The sequence below is a fragment of the Aythya marila genome (assembly GCF_965140915.1).
Source record: "Aythya marila genome assembly, chromosome: 24".
Lineage (NCBI taxonomy): Eukaryota > Metazoa > Chordata > Aves > Anseriformes > Anatidae > Aythya > Aythya marila.
The window spans coordinates 5,093,437-5,112,217 of NC_139065.1; the positions used below are offsets into that span (position 1 = coordinate 5,093,437).

The 18,781-nt window shown below is 50.2% G+C and overlaps 2 protein-coding genes across 6 annotated transcripts in view; one reads left to right on the forward strand and one right to left on the reverse strand.

Moving 5' to 3' along the window:
* Nucleotides 1-1,331: 1,331 nt before the first annotated feature.
* On the forward strand, nt 1,332-10,301 carry TCP11 (t-complex 11; the record flags this gene model as incomplete). Its single annotated transcript, XM_082778385.1, has 11 exons — nt 1,332-1,451; nt 2,971-3,095; nt 3,621-3,829; nt 4,170-4,302; nt 5,050-5,170; nt 5,867-6,087; nt 6,439-6,575; nt 7,262-7,461; nt 7,761-7,945; nt 8,425-8,588; nt 10,063-10,301. The coding sequence occupies 11 exons, from the start codon at nt 1,332-1,334 to the stop codon at nt 10,299-10,301; spliced, it is 1,854 nt and encodes a 617-aa protein (XP_082634511.1).
* A 1,428-nt stretch (nt 10,302-11,729) lies between these two features.
* The window catches only part of ANKS1A (ankyrin repeat and sterile alpha motif domain containing 1A), a gene marked incomplete at its 5' end in the record, with an annotated part of 106,543 nt that continues 99,491 nt past the window's right edge, over nt 11,730-18,781 (reverse strand). For 2 of the 5 annotated variants that reach the window (XM_082778290.1, XM_082778287.1), the window contains one exon: nt 11,730-17,923. In XM_082778290.1, the coding sequence (XP_082634416.1) occupies nt 17,804-17,923 (120 nt within the window). In that variant the 3' untranslated portion in view covers nt 11,730-17,803. The remainder of the gene's footprint in view (nt 17,924-18,781) is intronic. The other 3 variants (XR_014319004.1, XM_082778289.1, XM_082778288.1) reach the window with 3 other exon arrangements.

The window sequence follows — 18,781 nt, forward strand, 5'->3', positions numbered from 1 at the left end:
CGTCACCGTCGTGCTGCTGATACAGGCAGGTTTGCAGCACAGACGGGTGCTTTCTGATGTGAATGTGGGGGTTACAAGTCTCCGAGGCTATAAAAGGGCAAATTGGAAATATCCCCGTGGAGGTTGCTGCCTGACACTCGAGCGCTCACCCTGAAAGACTCAAAAATCCCCGTTTCCCCCGTTGGAATTCCACCTAAATGGCTTGGATGAAATAAATTAGATTAATCTAATCAGGGAGATGGATGGAGCTCATTAAAATGGTAGATTAAAAAAACCTACCCCACTTATTACCAATGCTCCCGAGGTCCTCTGCCTTTGCGGCAAGTTACAGCCACCCAGGAACTGGATTCCCTTGAAGAAATCTGCAGGAAAGGCATTAAAAATGCATTCAGCTATTACAGTTCTTCATGTCACCAGTCCCTGGGGAAAGGAAATGAATGCAGGGCAAATGCACATACATTTAAATACACAACTGCCTCCTCTGGGACCAGGATTTATAGGCTGGGAGATCTGGGCCCTGCTCTGAAATGGAGAGATGAGAGCAAATTGAAGGCACCAGTGGGCTGTGCTCTTTTATTCTCTGACACAAACACCACCTCCCCGCCCTCGGCTTCCTCACACAAAGCTGAAGATCAGAAAGGGGCAGAAGCAGGAGCTGGCATCGCATGGAGCTGCACAGGGGGCACAAGGGGAAATTCCTGAGCAGGATTTGGCCCCGACTGGCCCCACGATGAGCTTTACTGGGTGTATTTCTCACAACCAGTGCCCTTCCTGCCCGCGAGCTGCCTGCCAGCTCCTTCCTGGGACTCTGAGCAGAAAATCCACCCCAAAATCCTCCTCGTGCCCTTTCATGGCTGCTCTTTGGGATGAACCCACTGCATTGATGCTCCTGAACGTGCAAACACAATGTTTGCACCGTGTGCAGGAGCACCGTTGCTTTCACTCCCCTCGCCTTCTCCTGCTGTTGAACTTTCCAGGCCGGAGCCACCAACTGATAATTATTGCAGAACTCTCCCAAAAGCCACCAACATGAACTGCACGTGCTATTTTGGGAGAGTTCTCCAATAATTATCAGCTCACGCAAGGCAAGCAGACAGCTCTGCTTCTGCCTGGGGTCAGCCTGCTGCGCCACGACGCACGTTATCTGCAGCGAGTCCACCCTTGGAAAAACAGACAAATGAAAGAAAAAATAAAATTAAAAAATCCCGAGTCTGCCTTCCTGCGGAGTGCACAGCAAGCAGTGCTATGGCCTGTGCTGCTGGCCTGCAGGGCCCTCGATTCAGGGGGGAGCAAATCCCCCCCCAGGGCCGTGCTGACCTGGCAAACCCCACATGCCAGACGAGCTCTGGGGTGCTTTGAGCAAGAGGAAAGAGCTGTCCGCACGTCGGGGTTTTCCCAGCTCCTTTCTCAGCGGCATCCACCCCCAAGCCAAGGGCCGGTCGCCATCTGATGTAACTGCGGCACTGCCCGAGCCAAGCACTTTTCCCTTATTGCTTTTTGATGGGATGATTTTTACAGCTCCCCGGGGGCCTGAGGAAATCACCGAGGGTTTCAGGAGATGGCTCTGACACAACCGTGTGCTGCAGATGCACAGTGGGACAGCCAGGGGCTCAGGCTATGGCTAGCCTCTCCGGCACGCAGTTGTTTACAGAAACAAAACGGGTTTCAACTCATCGTCTGAGCTGCATTAATCACGCTCCTGGCCTGCTACAAACCCACGGCAATGGGGGCAGCTCCAGCCACCTTTAAAACCCACCCAGGACATTTCCCTTTGCAACTGCACGGGGCTAAGAGAGCTGCAGCATCGTTCGCACAGCCCAGCTGCGAAGCTGTAACTAATTACATGCGGTAATTGGGCTGTCCGTCCCCACATGGCGTGCCAGCGCTGCGCCTTTCATCCTCTGCAGTTCTCCAGCCACAGCACCCAGACATCTTAGGCGTTTCTGAGCCTTTGGAGGGCTGAGCTGTTTCAGGAGGGGCGGATCAAGGCCCCAGCTCCCGGAGGGGCCGCTTCTTGTTCCCCGTCCCACGCACACGTGGGGACGGGCACTGGGCACCCAGAGACCTCCCAGTCCCTGCCCCATGGCCCTGCAGCGCTCTGTGACCCCCCAGCTCCACAGTGGGTGCCGCAGGTGCCTGCTGTGGGCATTAGAGGATGCTGAGGAAATGGGAAGGTGCTGGGAAGAGAAAGGCAGATGTTTCATGAGAGCACAAACAGCCCGGGCTGGGCATTTTGCCCCCCAGATTTAATTCCAGTGCTGGGCAGGTCAAGGGGAGGTTATAGCAGGAGGGTACACGGACAGAGGGTCGCCTACCAGAGAGAAAACTGATTAAAAAAAAAAGAGAAAAGTTAGGTGGAGGGACACTGCAGCTGTTGCAACCTCCAGCCCTAGAGTTGGCTTTTTCGCTTTATTCACTCTGACAGCTCTAAGGTTAATACCCCGGCAGTTGACAGCCACTAAGCCACGGCTTTAGGTATAAAAACAATCAGCCCGTGACTCCCCCAGCCTTCGGACGGCGGAGAAATTCCTGCCATTCCACAGAGGGCAACGGGAGCTGGGCATGGCGACTGCCTTTTGTTCTGCTGCAGCCCGTTCTGTCCTGCACAGCCCTCCCGAGGCGTTCACACGGAATTTAGCCCAAAAACGGGGCTGGGGCCGGACAGGAAGGGCCACAGCAGCACTGCCTTCGGTGTGGGACACGGCGCCTTGACGGCACAGCAGGGACGTGGTGGTGAGGGGTGACAATGTGCTTTGCTCTGTGCTTTGCTTATGTTTTACTCAAAGTGCCACACGCCGGGGAGGGCAGCTGAAGGATGAAGGAGCAGCCTTCGGCCTCACCACGCCCAGGCAGCAAATGGCGGCTCCCAGCTCCCAGCTGGGTTTTTGGAGGTGCCGAGCCCACGGAGCCGCCTCTGCTGGGCCATGAGGTGTGCTGAGCCTAAAGCAACGCCTCCCTTCGCCTTCACAGCCCTTCTCTGGGCAGGACGCCCCCCGCCCCACCACAGCCCTCCCGCTCTTCGCGCCCACCCTCCTCATCCTCCTGTCTGCCATGAGGCCCCTGAGCTTCGTGCCTCCTCCTCCTCCCCCCCCCAGGTTCGGAATGGGACAGCCCCGCCGCGCTGCCTCAGCTCGGCGCCTGGAGCGTTCCATCGCGCACACGGGGGGGGGGGGGGGGGGGGGGGTGACTGGCAGCCCTCCGCCCGGACGGTGCGCTGCGGAGCGGCCCATCGGGCGCCACCATGGGGGAGCGCTGGGGGCTCGGGCGCTCGGTCAGCGAGCCTCACCCGCTCAGAGCCCACCAACGGGGCCCCACGGAACGGATTCCACTTTAGGTGCCTGCGGGGGCTGGCACCCAGGGGTAGGCGCGGGCTGGGCGGGGGAAATGGGCGAAAGCGCTGAGCCGGTTCCTCCCCTCCCGCGTCGCGTTGGTTTCGTCCGGTTTGAAGGGGCGGCGGGCGCGGGCCGCGCCTCGCCTCAGTCCAACGGCGGCCCCGTGAGGGGAGGAGGGCGGCGGGGCAGGTGGCAGGGCTCTGGCGCCCCTTTTACCACCCTGGAGCCCTTTTTTTCCACCGTAACGCCCCTTTTACCACCCCAGCGCCCCCTTCCCGGCCTTGGCAGCACCATGCCCAAGCCCAGCTCCGGCGACGAGCGGCCCCCGCGGCCGGCAAGCGCTGAGGCAGCGGCCGGGCGGCCCCGGGACTGCGGCGAGGAAGGGCCGCAGGCACCCGGTACGGGGCAGCGGGGCCGGGCCCGGAGCCGCCGGCACCTCAGCGGCGAGCTGCGGGGCATCGCCAAAAAGGGGGGTCTCGGGGCTGAGGGGAGCCCCTGTGAGGGTTTAATCTGGAGGAGGACACACCGAGGGTTAGGCTGGTGGATAAAAACCCGCCAGCCGCCGTTCAAGGCAGCCCGAAATGTCACGGCCCCGGTAAAAAGCTCCCCGCGGGGGAGGCGATGCCGAGCAGCGGTCAGTAGGGGTCAGCCTGCTATCGACCAGCGAGCTCACAGCGTCCTCCAACAGCAAAGTGCCCTTGCAAAGCCCGTTCCTCCCCTAAAACACAAGTTGCCCCTCTTTTTTCCTCATTCTCTAACAGTTTTTAAACCTTCTTCTCGCAGGAGGCTGCTGAGCCGTCCTCCTCACGGTCTTTATTTTCTCCTGCTTGCCTACAGCCAGCCCTCCGCAGGACCTGTCCGTGAGTGAGCTGCAGGAAATCTCTGATGAGATCTACAAACTGACCCTCGCGCATGAAATCGTGCTGAATGGTGACTTCAAACTGCAAATGGGCAACTTCTCCCCATTCAGGTGTATATAAATATGTACACCTGAATGTATATACACCACATATATATATATTCAGGCTAGGCTTCTTTCTGTCACATTACAGAAAAGATGTGAGAACATGGAAAGGAGGTTAGGTTCTGACTGTAGAAGTAAAAAGAAAAGAGTTCCTGAAGCAACAAATAAAAAAGGGGGGGGGGGGGGGGAACTGTGTTGTTTTATTTATTCGTTGCTTCACGATTTACTAAGAAGTTCTTAAATACAGCGAATGACAGATGTGACTCACTAACACTGAAAGAATTAGAGGCTTCAGCTGCGTGAGCTGCAGCTTTGACAAGAACAAAGCAGAATTTTCACTGAACAGCTCTGAGTTGTCTGTACGTTAGTTAAAGATCTGTTTTAAGTTGCTGACATTCTCTCCTTCATTGCATCAGCGCTAGCTAGAAAAATATTCTCTTGATCTTCTCTGAGGACTTATAAGAGTTTCTGTGAAAAATACTATGCTCTTTTTATCCCATAGTTAAGAGGGGCTAAGTGCGTTTTATGAGCAGGGTTGAGAGGATGGAGTCCTGTTTTAGATGAATGGGACATTTAATCTGAGAGAGATTTTCATGAGGTGTATTGCTGCCAGTTTGGAGGAAAGACGAGGAGAAGAAAACGTCAAAAGACCTAAACTACAACGAAAGCAGAGAGGAATGGCCCCATTAAACTGAGAGGTTGTGTTTATCTGACGCTATGAGAAACTCCCTGATCCCCTCTCTTCTTTCTTAGCCTTGAAAACAGAGTGAAGGAGACATTGCACAAAGCTTTCTGGGACAGCCTGAAAGAACAGATCTCTGCCAGCCCCCCCAACTACACTCAGGCAATCCAGCTGCTGCAGGAGATAAAGGAGGTCAGCTGATCCTGGCACAGGGAAGACCTTAGAATTAGTCTTCCCTTAATCATCACCCCACCCCTTAAATCCAAATATTCCCATGTGAACATGCATAAGAGAGAGGCAAAAACAAGCTCCATATAATTTATAGGGAGATATAAGTTACACAACTGCACCTTAAAGTCTGTCTGAGAGGGAAACTCATTCTCTGGTTTCAGGTCTTTAAAAAATGCTCTACCAAAGCAATGGAAAGCCTGTTGAGCTGTTGGTTTTAGTAACAGCCATTCCAGGTATAGCATCTGCCAAACAAAAACTGCAATTCTCTGTACAAAGACACCTTTAGCTATATGATGAACAGTACCTACTGTGTAAGTGTACAGCGTGGTCTTCGAGAACATTGTTTAGAACTAAAAGACAACAGTTCTTAGCGGAGCATGAAGTTGCATAGAGTTCTTCAGTCCAAGTTTTCCCATTAGATTCCAGGCAGGTAACTCCCTTCTTTTGTGCATGGTGATAAAGGAGATTTTGCAATCTGCGAAACAGTAGCCAGACGTCCTGAAGTGAGTCATTAGAGACAAACATTCCCTTAACGCAACGTGTGCCCCACAATTTGTGTACTGAGTCTCAATTCAAGGCCAACCTTGATTCCTGTTGAGCAATTCTGAAGATCTGTTGTGGTTTTGGATTAAAAATTAGCGTTACTTCTTTTGGCAGGCTCTGCTGTCATTGCTGCTGCCACGACACAACCGATTGCAAAGCCGAATTGAAGAGGCCCTTGACATGGAGTTAATTAGACAAGAGGCTGAGCACGGGGTTCTGGACATCCATGGCCTCACCACATACATCCTTGACACGATGGCAATGCTGTGTGCGCCTGTTCGAGATGAGGAAGTGCAAGGACTGCAAAGCCTCACAGACCCAGCTCAGCTTTTCAGGTGGGCGATGCTCCCTCTGTCTTGGGCTATGCAGACCAGCAGAACCCTCAACATTAAAACACTGGGTTAAGCAGAAACTGCCCTGGAATTACTTTCCTTTTTTGGTTTTGGTTCTTTTTCAGGGTAGTTACACTCGTGTTGCCCAGTTGCTCCTAGATAATAGAACAGTCTTCAGTGAAGTAAATCCTAATTTTCTAGTAATTTTTAGGGAACTCCAATTATACTGAAAAGCCCTTTGTCAGAATACGGAGTAAAGAATTTCTGAGTTTCCCTTTCTTAGCATTCTAAACTGACCCACAACTTTCGCTTTTACTAATGTATTAACCTTTCAATTCACCGTGTCTCATCCAGGGAGATTTTCCGGGTGTTGGACCTGATGAAAATGGATATGCTGAATTTTAGCATCCAGAGCCTCCGCCCCCACCTGCGGGACCATTCCATCCAGTATGAACGGAAGAAATTCCAGGAACTCTTAGACAAGCTTCCCAGTAAGTCAGTGGGGAAGGGAGACGAGACCTATTACTTCTGTGGGAGATAATGAAGCACCATAAAGGACCTTGAATATTCTAAAGCTGATGCTTTCATCACATGCTCAGTAAAATAAAAGAGAAGTGCCTCTAAAAGCTGAAGGACCCCTGGGTCCCTTTCTCAGCCTCTTCTCTACCATACGCTGCAGAAAAGAAGTCAGTGTGCTTCAGTTTCTGCATGCATAAGATGGGCCTAATAGCTGCCTCGTGAGTGACTGTAAGAGCTCGCAAGTTTAAAGTGTTTTGAGACCCCCAGAGGAATCAGCAAAATGGTATTAGCAGGTGTATTTAAATGAAAAGCTGGCATTTGGTGCAGACATCCCTTCTGTGCTAGGCTGTAGAATATTTCTCTCTGGCTGCCTCTCTCATTTATAAGGCTTAATTAGAGGTGCTGTTCAAAGACTGAAACCCTCTCTACAGCATAAAGTCCTCCAGATATCAGTGTCAGGAGGCCTAACCTTGTGCCCTGCCAACAGGACATTAACGCTGAAAATTAGAGAAGGTGCAAAACCCCCCACCACCCCAGGACCCAGCATGTGCCCTGGCATTGCGGATGTGCATCCCGTTCAGCTGGAACATCACGTAGCCACTTCTTACTCAGTTAGTTTAACCTGTTTTTTTGTTTTGTTTTTTAAACCCTGTTGCAGACAGCCTGGATCACACCACAGAGTGGCTGCGTGAAGCAGCAGCAGAAGTGTCTGCATCCCTTTCAGAGCCACAGCCCCACTCTGCAGCCTTACAGGGGGCAGTCGGTGGTAGCCCAGCTCTGCCAAGCCTCACGGCTGTGCTAAATCAAGGATACATGAACCTGCTCTGCTGGGAGCCTGGACAAAAGGAATACCCTGAGGTAGGATGAGGGCTGGGACACCCTTACAGCATAAAGATATACAAAATGAACAAGTGTATAGGTTCTCTGTCTTTTATAGAAAGAACTGGCAAGAGTCTCTGTCCCCTTTACTCGAGTCATTGCACAGGGTTTATTCCCCATGGGAAACAAGTTGGATTTTCCACAAAACTCACCTTCTCTGCTGCTTTCCTCCACTCAACATCATGGGGCTGGTACAGTCCAGTTCCGTGCCTTGAGAGCTGCTCAGTCATCACAGCCATTGTCTCCGCACCCACAGGCTGACTGGTTTCTGTTCACAGACACTGCTTATGGACCAGGCCCGGCTGCAGGAAGTCCGAGCGCAGGTGAATCAGCTTGCCACCACAGCTGCAGTCCTGCTAGTGACCAGCAGCACGTGTGGAAGCGCCTTATTTGGCTCACCTGGGTTTGTAGCTAGGCTGAAACTGGTAACAAAGGTCCTCTTGGAAGGGCTGTCTTGTACCAGGTGGGTTATTTACATTTTCTTTTCCAGAAGGAGAAGAGTGTGTAGGTACTGGTTGGGTGTGGGATGCACAGCAGGAACCTCCTTTGGCAGCAGAAGAGGATCTGAGATCCAAATGGCAGCCAGGTCCACTGCAAGGAGCGGGGGAAGCCAGCCTGTGTATTTAGCTGGGTGTCAGCTCCCTAGGGCAACTGTCCCTTCTTGGTTAAAGGGAGCAGTCAGGGGTGCTGAGCCCCGTGTCCCAGGAGCCAGCCTCAGGGCAGCTACCTGCCTGCCAAAGAGCAGAGGAAGGGAAGCGTGGCTCACTTGCAGCAGGCACCAGAGCTGTGGCCGAGTGGGGTTTGTCAGATGCTGCTCCCTGCCCGTGATGACACCCAAAGGGCACGTGGAGAGACTTCCCCGCTTGCTCTGTGCCTGAGACCCCTTTCCCAGCAAATCTGCCCAATGGTTGGAGTGCAGGTATATACCTTTGTGTGATTTAGGTGTGAAGAAGCTTTGCAAGACATCGGCGATCAGGTGCTGCAGGAAGTCAGCAGGGCGCTCTCGCAGCTGGGTTACCCTGCTCTTACCAGTGACAGATGTGCTTCCCTGAAAGGCCAGATAAAAAGCATCGCAGACAAGAGCAACACAGTCCGGCATGTTATCGGTGAGTCTCTCAGCTTGTGTCTCCCTCAGCAATGAAGAGGCTTTCATAAAAGGTTTAGGCTAATAACCCTGCAGGACAGGTACTAGCAAAGGAACTCCCTGCATTGTGCAGAACTACTGCAGGGTCAAGAAGCTAGGTTTAGAAACTGCCCTGATTTTCCTATTTCACCCTGAAAGACTCCCAAACAGTAATTGCTTTGAAAATCTCTTAAATCCTACCATCCTTGCTAAAAGCTAAACAGGCCTAAGTGCAAGGTCTGTTACTAGGTGGTGTTGCAATCTTCAGGCTAGTGTGTAGAGTGAGGGCTTAATCACTGGCTCTAGTAAAGCACCACGCTAAGATCTTTAAATAATATTTATCCCTAGGGAGTGCACTGCCTGGTATTCAGCTAACCAGCTGCCCTATAATGCTGCTCCATCAAAATATTTATTCAAATGTCTTGGATAAGAGCTGATTATTTTGACCTTTTATTAGACTCTGAACGCTACTAGCTCCACATCAGATTGCAGTGCCACGGGCAGCTCGTACACTGCAGGAAAGATTACTTCCACATGGAAGACAAGTTTTTATCAGCTATGAAAATAAGGTGAGGCTCTTCCTGCCCAGTGCTGCATTCACTTAAGTATCCTTCTCAGCCCACGTAGATTCTATCACATTATTTGGATTTATTCCTTCCATGTCAGAGCAGCCTATTTTGTTCTGAAGTAATTCGGAAGGCTGAATTAATAGCCTAACCCAGCCTTGCTGGGCAGCGTGATGGCAGTGACTCACTGATGGCGTGGCATTAGAAGCTGCAGAGCCAGACAGCCTTCCCCTCTCCACTTCTAAAAAGCAGCATCTCGTCTGTGCTCTTTGTCACTCTCAGCACTTTCCAAATACATACTTGAAACAGCAACATCCAAGGCAGTTGAGTAGATGAGCCTCAGCTCTGTGTCCCTCGGAGAGGCTGCTTGAATAATTTCAGTTTTAAAATGCTGCTGTGGCAGGCTAGATAAATCCTGGGCTCTGAAGTTCTGTATTCCTTTGTGCTTCTAAGATGCTTGACAGTTCTGTACAAAAACTTAGAGTGGACAAAAAATCTCTATTGTTGAACTGCTCCACTTCAGTGTAAGCATTGCCAAATCCATCAAACCTAACGTCCTGCAGCCCAGTATCCCTGGTAAAGCCATTGTTAAAAGCAACAACCCAGGACAAAGTGAAAACAGGGCGTGTATACCTAATACTCAAGTGCTCTCCTAGCATCAGGTAGCTTCACCTTGGTTCCTGTGCTGGCTGCTGTCTCATCTGATTAGTGTTTGGAAGAAGACCACACTAATCCACCATGTCCCAAGTCCATCTAGAGCTTGTCTGCACCATCCTGAAACAACGCAGCTGCCCTTGGATCTGTTCTCAACTGCACAAGGAATCCTTTCTCTCAAAGGCTAGCTTGCTGTACAAAGGTTGATTTTTGTTCTCCTGCTTTTGCTCCCTACAGAGCAGCGGATTCATTTGTTCCTCAGCCGTTTTATTTCCCCTGATGGATGGAATTCTCAAAAAGATTTTCCAAAGGGTCTTGATGCCATCCAGGAAGAGCTGCAGGAAGTTGGGCGCAGGTTTAGAAGCGTGATCCACCACAACAGGCAGGTGTTTGGCCCTTTCTACTTGGGAATTCTCAAGAAAGTGCTTTTCCCAGAGGCAGAACCAGAATCAGATGCAGGAACAGATTCCTTCTGATCATCTTTATTAAGTACCACACAGGAGGGCAGGGGTGGAACACATTCTCCAGCAGTTTCTCAAATCATGCTTCAGCTTGTAAAACTCAATCAGATAAACCCATCTGGGCTGCCACAGCTACTGGGAAGTGACTCTTAGCGTGTCAATAGCTGAATAAACCTCTCAACCACAAAAGGGAATGCTTTTTTTTTCACCCTCCCCCCCCAAAAACAAACAAACAAACAAACAAACAAAAAAACAAGCCACTATTTAGTAGGGAAGGAAATGAAGGTTATAAAACTGCAATGCAGTTTTTTGTTTTGTTTTGTTTTTTGTTTTTTAATTCAAGGTGTTAATTCTGTTGTGGGCCTGTAGCCTACTTTGCTGAAATGTTAGTCACAGCCCAGGGACGCAGTTTGGATTTGATAAAGCCACATGGTATTTAAGATCATTAAAACTGCTCAATATATTTCAGAGTTAGCTTGAAAACCTGACTTACTGAATTATTAGAAATGGAGCATGTGGTATAAATTTAGCAGCCCCCAATGAATTTAGTATTTTACATCAGCCAGATTTCACTTGACACAAAAATCTGAACTTTCACCTGTATTTAAATGTCTGGATTTCTTGCTCTAATTTTATGTAAAGAAAACGTCCTACTTGGTATGCCAAAAATCTCTGCAGGTTAAATACTACATGCAATGGCTGCCTGAACTGTTAGAATTGTTATATGAATTAATTGCTGCTGTGCTGCAGCAGAACACTGATGTTAGTGTTTATTATCAGTAAATTAGGGTCCTGACAGTCCTCCCTCAGTGGATCAATCCTTGCAGGTGTTCATGGAAAAGGGTAAAAATCAGCCTTGCCCACAATTATGTGGAGAACAAAGAGGTTGGAGACCATCGTGTTACAGGTAGGTGTATCTTAAACAGAGCACATGGATGTGCTTTTATGCATAAATTAGTCTCAAAAGAATTCAGAATTCAGGATCAATACTGAATCAATCCCAGTCATATGGCGATCAGTATGATTAACTGCAAAACGAGCGACTCCAACCAATGCGATTTGCACTGCCAACACCCCACATCCTGCGTGCCACGTGCCTCAGGACAGCACAAACCCTGCACTGTGGCCAAGGACTTGCATCAGGCCTGCTCCCAGCAGAGCAGCAGCCCGTCCTTCGCTTCTACGAGAGCAGCAAATCGTCTCTGCACGCTGCTTGACACTGCTGATGGGCTCTTGTTCCTTGGATTTACAAAGCAGAGCAACACTGGTACAGCGCTAGGCTGAACTAATCACACCTCGCTCAGCTGCCCACCCTCACCCCTTTCTCTTACCTGCTTTGGCTGCACAGGTCGCATCTGTGAGATGAAGACAGGAACAGCATTGCTTGCACAGATGAACATTAGACTTCTGCACAACGCGTACGTCGCAGTGATAACAGGGCGAACGTGTGTCTAAGTTTGTTTATTAATTCAGTCTGTTCTAAGTTGTACAATTATGAAAACAACAAAACGACTGCTGGAAGCCCAGGAATATTTACAATCTCGCCTTGTTGTAGTGAGGTCAGTCTATGTTGTTGCACAGATTGGTTATGTTTGGTACCACAAGATGTTGAAAATTCAGACAAATTTGAACAGATTAACAATTGTATATACAGAAAATAAAAGGAAATTCAAGTATCAAAATACAGACAGATTAAATAACATTTGTATTACAAATCAGTCCCACTGCCATACATCACAATTAGCAAAAATGTCTACATTGCAAACTGAACTTGACTGTTCTCTGCCCTGTTAGGGAATCTCAGGTTATTCTTCCACGGGTAAGAAAAGTGAACTAGATCTACTTGGTAAGAGCAGCACATTTACTTCCTTTTGAAAAAAAAAATGCAGTAATGCCAATAGGAGACCTACAAGGGAGACTTTTTGCAACAAGACAGTGTTGCAAACACTGTGCTTGCTCTAAAATAAAGATCTGATTGCATGGAAATGATGCAAGCAGAAGAAAGCCAGGAAAAATTCTGCTACTAGAAACTTCTGAAGTGGGGCGGTATGAGCATTAAAGCAACTGAACCCACATCAGCTGGGCACAGAACGAGTTGGTTGGAGGTACTATTTGGCATCTGGTCTGTGTCTCACAGCAGCCTTGTGAAGGCATGAACTTATCACTACAGGTACATCCTGGAAGGTGCCCTATCTCCTCCCTAGGAGGGAGACAGGCATGTACCCCTTAAGAGTTGCATAATTTTTATCTTCTAAAAAGAACAAGTCCAAAGAAAGCTCAAAACCAGCTACGGTTAGGTGGTTTTGTTTGTTTGTTTTTGTAAATACAAAACTAAAAAGGAAAAAGCAACTTCAATTTGGAAAAAAAAAATCATCCACTCCTTTATAAAAAAAAATTAGTAAAAAAACATCTTAGCAAACGTCTTTGTTTGTCTTGAGTTCTCAGCCTGGACTCATGCCGTGTACAAATCAAAGCCTGTAAACTACAATCTGTTCTCAAAAGGGGAACAAAACCTGGGGCAGCACCACCTTTTCCCAGGCAGGCAGTACAGCAGATGCATTTTAATTCAGTCATATTCAGCACCAGAAATTTGGGGCACTTTCCTCCGGGTACCATGAAATCCTGTAGGGAGGAAGAGCCAAAATACTGCGTAATGGATGCGTTAAACAAATTACTAGGAGTCAGTGACTGGCATGGTCCAGAATCAGTCTCCAGCATGCAAGTACCTCAAAACCCACTGAAATTAAAGGGGAAGATGCACTGCCAAAACAATTGCTTTGTCTATTAAGTGAGAAAGAGCATCTGGCTAAAGAACTGTTGGATCACTAAAGACAACCATGGAATTATACACAGGACTGGAAAGGACCACCAGGGTCACCAATTCCAGCCCCCTGAAGATTGGAGTCTTCATCACCACGTCACCTCCAAGCCAACCTTCAAAAAGCTCATGCATCAAAAAAAGAAAGGTGTCCCTCCTCCCAAGCAGAGGTTCAATTTGCAATCTCTCCAAAAAGACTTGTTGCCAACACACCAAATATTTACACTTACACCAGTATGAATTGCAACATACGCATAACAAGGAATGTTAGGTTTCCTAAATTCAACTTAAAAAAAAAAATCTCCACTTTCCCCTCCTAATCATTTACAGGTCTATGCCCTTGGGATTATGGTTCATTTCTCTCCTTTCTTACTGGCTGGAGAGACTAAATGAAATCCTGACATACAGCAGCAACTGGAGTTAAACAGAAATTATTAGGGCATATCATTCTAGTAAAGCAGCAGGGTACCACATCCCCAACCATTACAATGCCTGTCGAGATTGTAACAAATGTGCTGCACTACGTTTTTGCATCTGAAGGATTAAAAATCACAACTGTTTTAACAGCTCTCCCCCGAGAGGAACAGTTCTGTGAAAACACATCAGTCACAGCCAAAACTACTGTTAAATACTCCGGTAATTCAAAGAAAAATCAGCACACAGCACACCTTCAAGATGGCAGTGTTTGGGGATACAGAACTTCGAATGGGGCCAAGCCATCCTCGGGTCGATATGATTTATCCTCGGGTATGGACTGTTTCAGTGTAATGCCCAAAATTTAACTCCTTTTTTTTTGTTCATCTTCCAAAAACTGTTGCACTAATTAAATAATGAGCTAGTATCAAAAAAGTGCTAAATCACAATTGAATAAGCTTAAAAAAAATCCAACCCTTCAGGGCATAACTGCATTTAAAAACAAGACAGGTGCACAAGAGGCTGGAGTCGCCTCCAGGTATTCAGTGCGTAAATGGGAAGAAATTGTGTCCTTGCCATAGAAATGTCAAGTATTGCAATGCAACAGTTCTCTGTAGGGGAAGCGAGCTTTGTACCATTGGTAATACTTGGCCACAACCACTCGGAGGTGAAAGATCCTTTGCAGACTCTTTTCCTTAACTTATCTCCATCCGCTATAAAAGCACAGAATGGCTTGGAAAGCAAAGGATGCAGACTTACCCTGCAAGGCTTCTCACACTGGAGGAAGTTATTTCCAAGAATTTGGCATTTCTCTACTGTTCACCCAGAATTGAAGCAATTTTCAGTACCATTAGAGATGCGCACACCACTCCCACTGCTAAGACTTTCTATTGTACTCCTTGCCGGACTGCATGGATTCTCAGTAAATAAAGATAATTTTTTTTCCCTCACCAAAAAAACCTGCAGTGCTACATTTAAACCGCGAACTGGATTTACTCTGTATCATTTCACATGTAAAAAAAAGAAACGGGTCGAAAGAAGTTTTTTTTTTTCCTCAGCCTAGGAAATGTGACATCGCTCTCGGCCTCGGAAGTCTCAACTTTTCCTTTGCTAGAAATGGAGAGCTGCTTTTCTCAGCTGGAGGCTGGGATCCCTTTCCCCCTCTGCTTTGGGAGCCCTCACTGAGCAGCCATGCACCCACTCCGAGGCAGACACCAGTGCCAGATGGAGATGATCTTCGTGTCAGCAGGCCACTGCTTCTTAGGTCTCTGCCCCGTTACTACATTTCCGTGGTAGGAGACAGCTGCCCGGAGATCAGCTTTTCAGAGGCAAACAGAAAGGAAGATAATGGAATGAATGATTTCCGAGTCATACACAAACGAGTGCCGGGAAAGGCGAGGCGTACAGCCAGGAGATGAGACACAGCCGTGAGGGTTAGGGACACAGAGGAAGCTTTGTAGTGTGGGCAGGGCCGCCTGTGATTCCAGCTGGGTTTGGACGGCCACCCTCAGAAAGGCACATGCACTAGCGGCCCCGTTTCGGGAGGAACCTGCTGCTCCCAGCTCAACGCAGGGGGCGATGCAAGAGCTCAGACCCTCTGAAACCAGGAGTAGGTGTGGGCAACTGTACGGTAAATTCTTACACGTAGAAGCTACACTGCCATTGCTATCGGTTCTGTTCCTCTCTGAAGGATACCAAACCCTCAGGGCACTCGTACAGCTCGGAAAGCTGCTGGGAATCAAGCCCCAGAACAAGCTCTCAGAGCACCTCTGACGCTGCAATATTCTGCTGGCCACAGTGCTCCGGCTCGGGGGACAGCACCACAGTGCTTTGGGCAACTCCAGCACGACCTCTGCTTCAGACCCATCGGCAGAGGAACCACTGGGTCTACGTTAAGGGCTTCATAACACAGGAAATACATCTGCTTTCCTTTTCTTGCTTCAAGACAATCCCCTGAGTCCTCTCACTGGGATGCTTACCAGCCTGGCCCTAATTTTGAAGTCAGTTTGCCACTCAGTGCCATTAAGCCACAAAGGACTCCACTGATCAAACTCATTCCCAAAAAAATGGCTAAATAAAGATGTTGAAACATCAGATTTCACCACAAGTCTGGGGAAACAGAAGCAGCGAGGCAGAAGCTCTAAAGCCCCAGTAAAACTCAGGCGAGCTCCTCGTTCTGTCCCCTAAAGAATGGCTGGAAATAACCCAGGGCTGCTGTTCTGACCATTCACTGATCATGAGGGGAGATTTGGGGTAAGCTCCAAAAGCTCTTTTGGAACCAGAGCGCTGCTGGAGGCCCGCGTGTGCCCTCTGCCCACGTAACCCGCGGTGCCCATGCAGCCACGGCACGCGGGTGAGCGGGCAGCTGCCGCCCACCTTCAGGTCTCTAACACAGGCTCACTGTCACCACCAGCCCCTCACACCTGGGCTGCCAGGGTTTTTTTTCAGACTCCTGCACATCAGTGAGCTACGGCCCTGGCCACGCCGCCCCACCTGCCCAGCCTCCCCCCGGGAAGGGTGCGCGGCCGCTGCCCGCAGGGGGCTGAGCAGGGCCCAAGCCGGGGCTTCGCTGCGAGACCCGGACGGCGTCCGTCGGGAGAGCGAAGCTGAGCGCAAGGGGTTTGCTGCCACTGTGTGGAAGTTGCAGCACCTTTCACTACGGGGCCCCGCAACAGCTCTGTAAACGGAGCGAGCCTCGCACCCTGAGAGGTAGGTAAGTGCATTCCCAGCCTGAAAACGGGGACACCGAGGTAAAGAGAGGCTCCGTTGCTTGGACATGCAGCAACTTAATGAGAAGTAGAAGTTAATGAGAAGCTGGAGTCCTGCTTCCAGCCCTGTCTCGCCATCAGGTCACCCTTCTCCTCCTCAGTTTCATCTCAGAGAGGTTTGCAAATGCAAGAACTGGGGGCAGGTCTGTGACAGCTTGCTCGGGCACTCACGGGGGATGTGAACTGTTCTGCAGTCCCAGCTCCGCTCCAACCTGTGCCAAGTGCCCTGCAGCCTCGTGCAAACGATTCCCAGCCTGGGATTAAAAGTGGCTTCTACTGAGATACACAGAAATGGGGACACGCTCCCAGAGGAAAACACGCAGTTGAGAAGCAGCCAGCACAGGCAGAGGTGCCCACTGACACGGGGCCATTTCCAAATGAAATCCTTGCTCTCAAGGATGAAAGGCGACAGATGTTTCAAGATCCCTATAGCCCTCATCGTGCAACATTTTGTAGACTGAAAATAAGCTTTGGGTCAGCAGCAGACTGATTTCAATCACATCTCTCCCTTCGGCAAAAAAGGAAAACTGCAGGGAACGTGCTGAACGCAGCACAGCTCCGCCTGCTTTACCAGACCTCTGCCAGCGCAGTGTCCAGCCCCTCTCAAACACCTTTCCTCCCCAACGCGGGGCTAACAACACGTGCCTTTCAGTGCTTTACCTCTTCACAATCTTTACAAGTGAGAACTACACCCATAGGTCACGAGAAGTCTGTCTGGTGAGTGTAAACACAAGGGCTACGGGGGAAAATCCTACCAGGGACTGAAATGCATGCAGCTGAAAAGCTCCCGCGGGCGCTCACTGGGGGCCATTGCGCCGGTTCTCCAGGAAGGGTCAGAGCTCACAGTGGGAACGATCATACCCGGCCCAAACCTGCACTCCCCTCAGAGCAGCTTCTCTGCTCCAGGCTTCGAGGAGAGAGATTGTGGGCAGGGACCCCGTGAGGAAATCTAGTGACCGTGTTATTTGCAGACAGCATCACAGTGGTTAGTGTCGGTTCGAATGACAGGTAAGAGGAGGGGTGAGTTCACCAGAACAGTATGCAGCCGTGGCTCAGTCGGGAAATAGAGGATCTAGGAGGAGGGAGTGCGTGCACCGCAGAGACGGGAGGTCTCCATCAGTCCAAGGATAAGAAGGTGAAATAGAAAAAAGGCCTGGGGAGCGTCACGTTGCCCCAGGGATTCACAGTGCCAGAGCGAGGGGAAAGACGTGAAAACAGCAGGCGGCTTCCTGGATCCACAGCTCCGACTGCCCCAGCCTGCGCCCCTCTGCACCTCCCACCTCACGGACATCTAACAGCGTGTTACCCTTGTTTCCGAGTAAGGAGAATTCACAGTGTTCAGTAGTGATCAGGTACAAAAGCCGTTTAAGTCTACAGTCTCTTAAGTGCTGCTGCCTTTGACGTAGTGCCTACGCGGGGCTCAGTGCGAGCAGCTGGAGGAAGAGGGAGTTTAGAACAGCAGACAGATCAGATCGCAAAGGCACGGTTAGACTAGGTGGACACAGGGTTTGTTTGCTTTAGAAGATAGTGGTCTCATACTTAGTGCTGAGGGTCCGCTTGGAGTCCTGTTTGGGGTCCACGACCCAGGAGACACTGGCATGAGACTGGGAGTCTTGGTCCACTTCAGGGGGCTCCAGCTGGAAATGAAGGAGAGAAAGAGCGCGTTAGGGCATCGCGCCTCCGGGAGCCCGAGGCTGGGACAGAACAAGTGGGCACTCAACGCGTGGAGAGGCTGCTGCTCTGCCCCAAAATGCCGTGTGCAGGGAAGCAGCTCTCACTGCGGAGGCATTTGAGCCCTTCACAGCTAAAACATTTCTAAGCACATCATTCTCAGCCCAGCACCCTGAGATGACTTCCTGAGCTAGGCCTGCAAGCCCCTATCACCACTAGCGACAGCTTCACTTCGTTTCACAAACAAGCATGAAAAATTCAGCGCTGTGGAGACGGCTCTATAAAAAAATCAGAGGCAGAGGGGGAGAGAGGGAGACAGCTCCAGGCAGGTGAACTCCCACGTGATTTACTCTCCTGACCAAGCAAGGCTCTTTCCTCTTGTCCTCCTGCATCAGGATCCTACAGGAAGGTTACCACCACCAGAAGAGCAACGCGGTTAGCTGAGAGCTGCCGCTCTGCATCAGCGGGGAGACTCTGAGCAGTTTGTCCCCGGGGTCCATCGGAGCCCGCAGTGCAGGCCCTGGAACGAGCGGGGAGGGAAAACGGCGGCGAGGCAGGACACGGGAGCACGGCAGGAGGCACGGGGGGGAAGCAGGGAGGCCGGTGGCAGCCCAGGGCAGTTGGTAATGGGAGATGGCAGGAAAAGGGTAAAGACCTTAGCTCCGGGACTAACAGACTGCAGCGGCAGGTAGGAGGGGCGGTGTGTTGTACAGGTGTGACAGTAACAACAGCGGGTGTCGGGAGGGAGCGGCACCTGAGCGGGGGGAAGCAAGCAGAACACAGACAAAAGGAGACATTAAAGGAAAGCAATGGCTGGTGCAGCA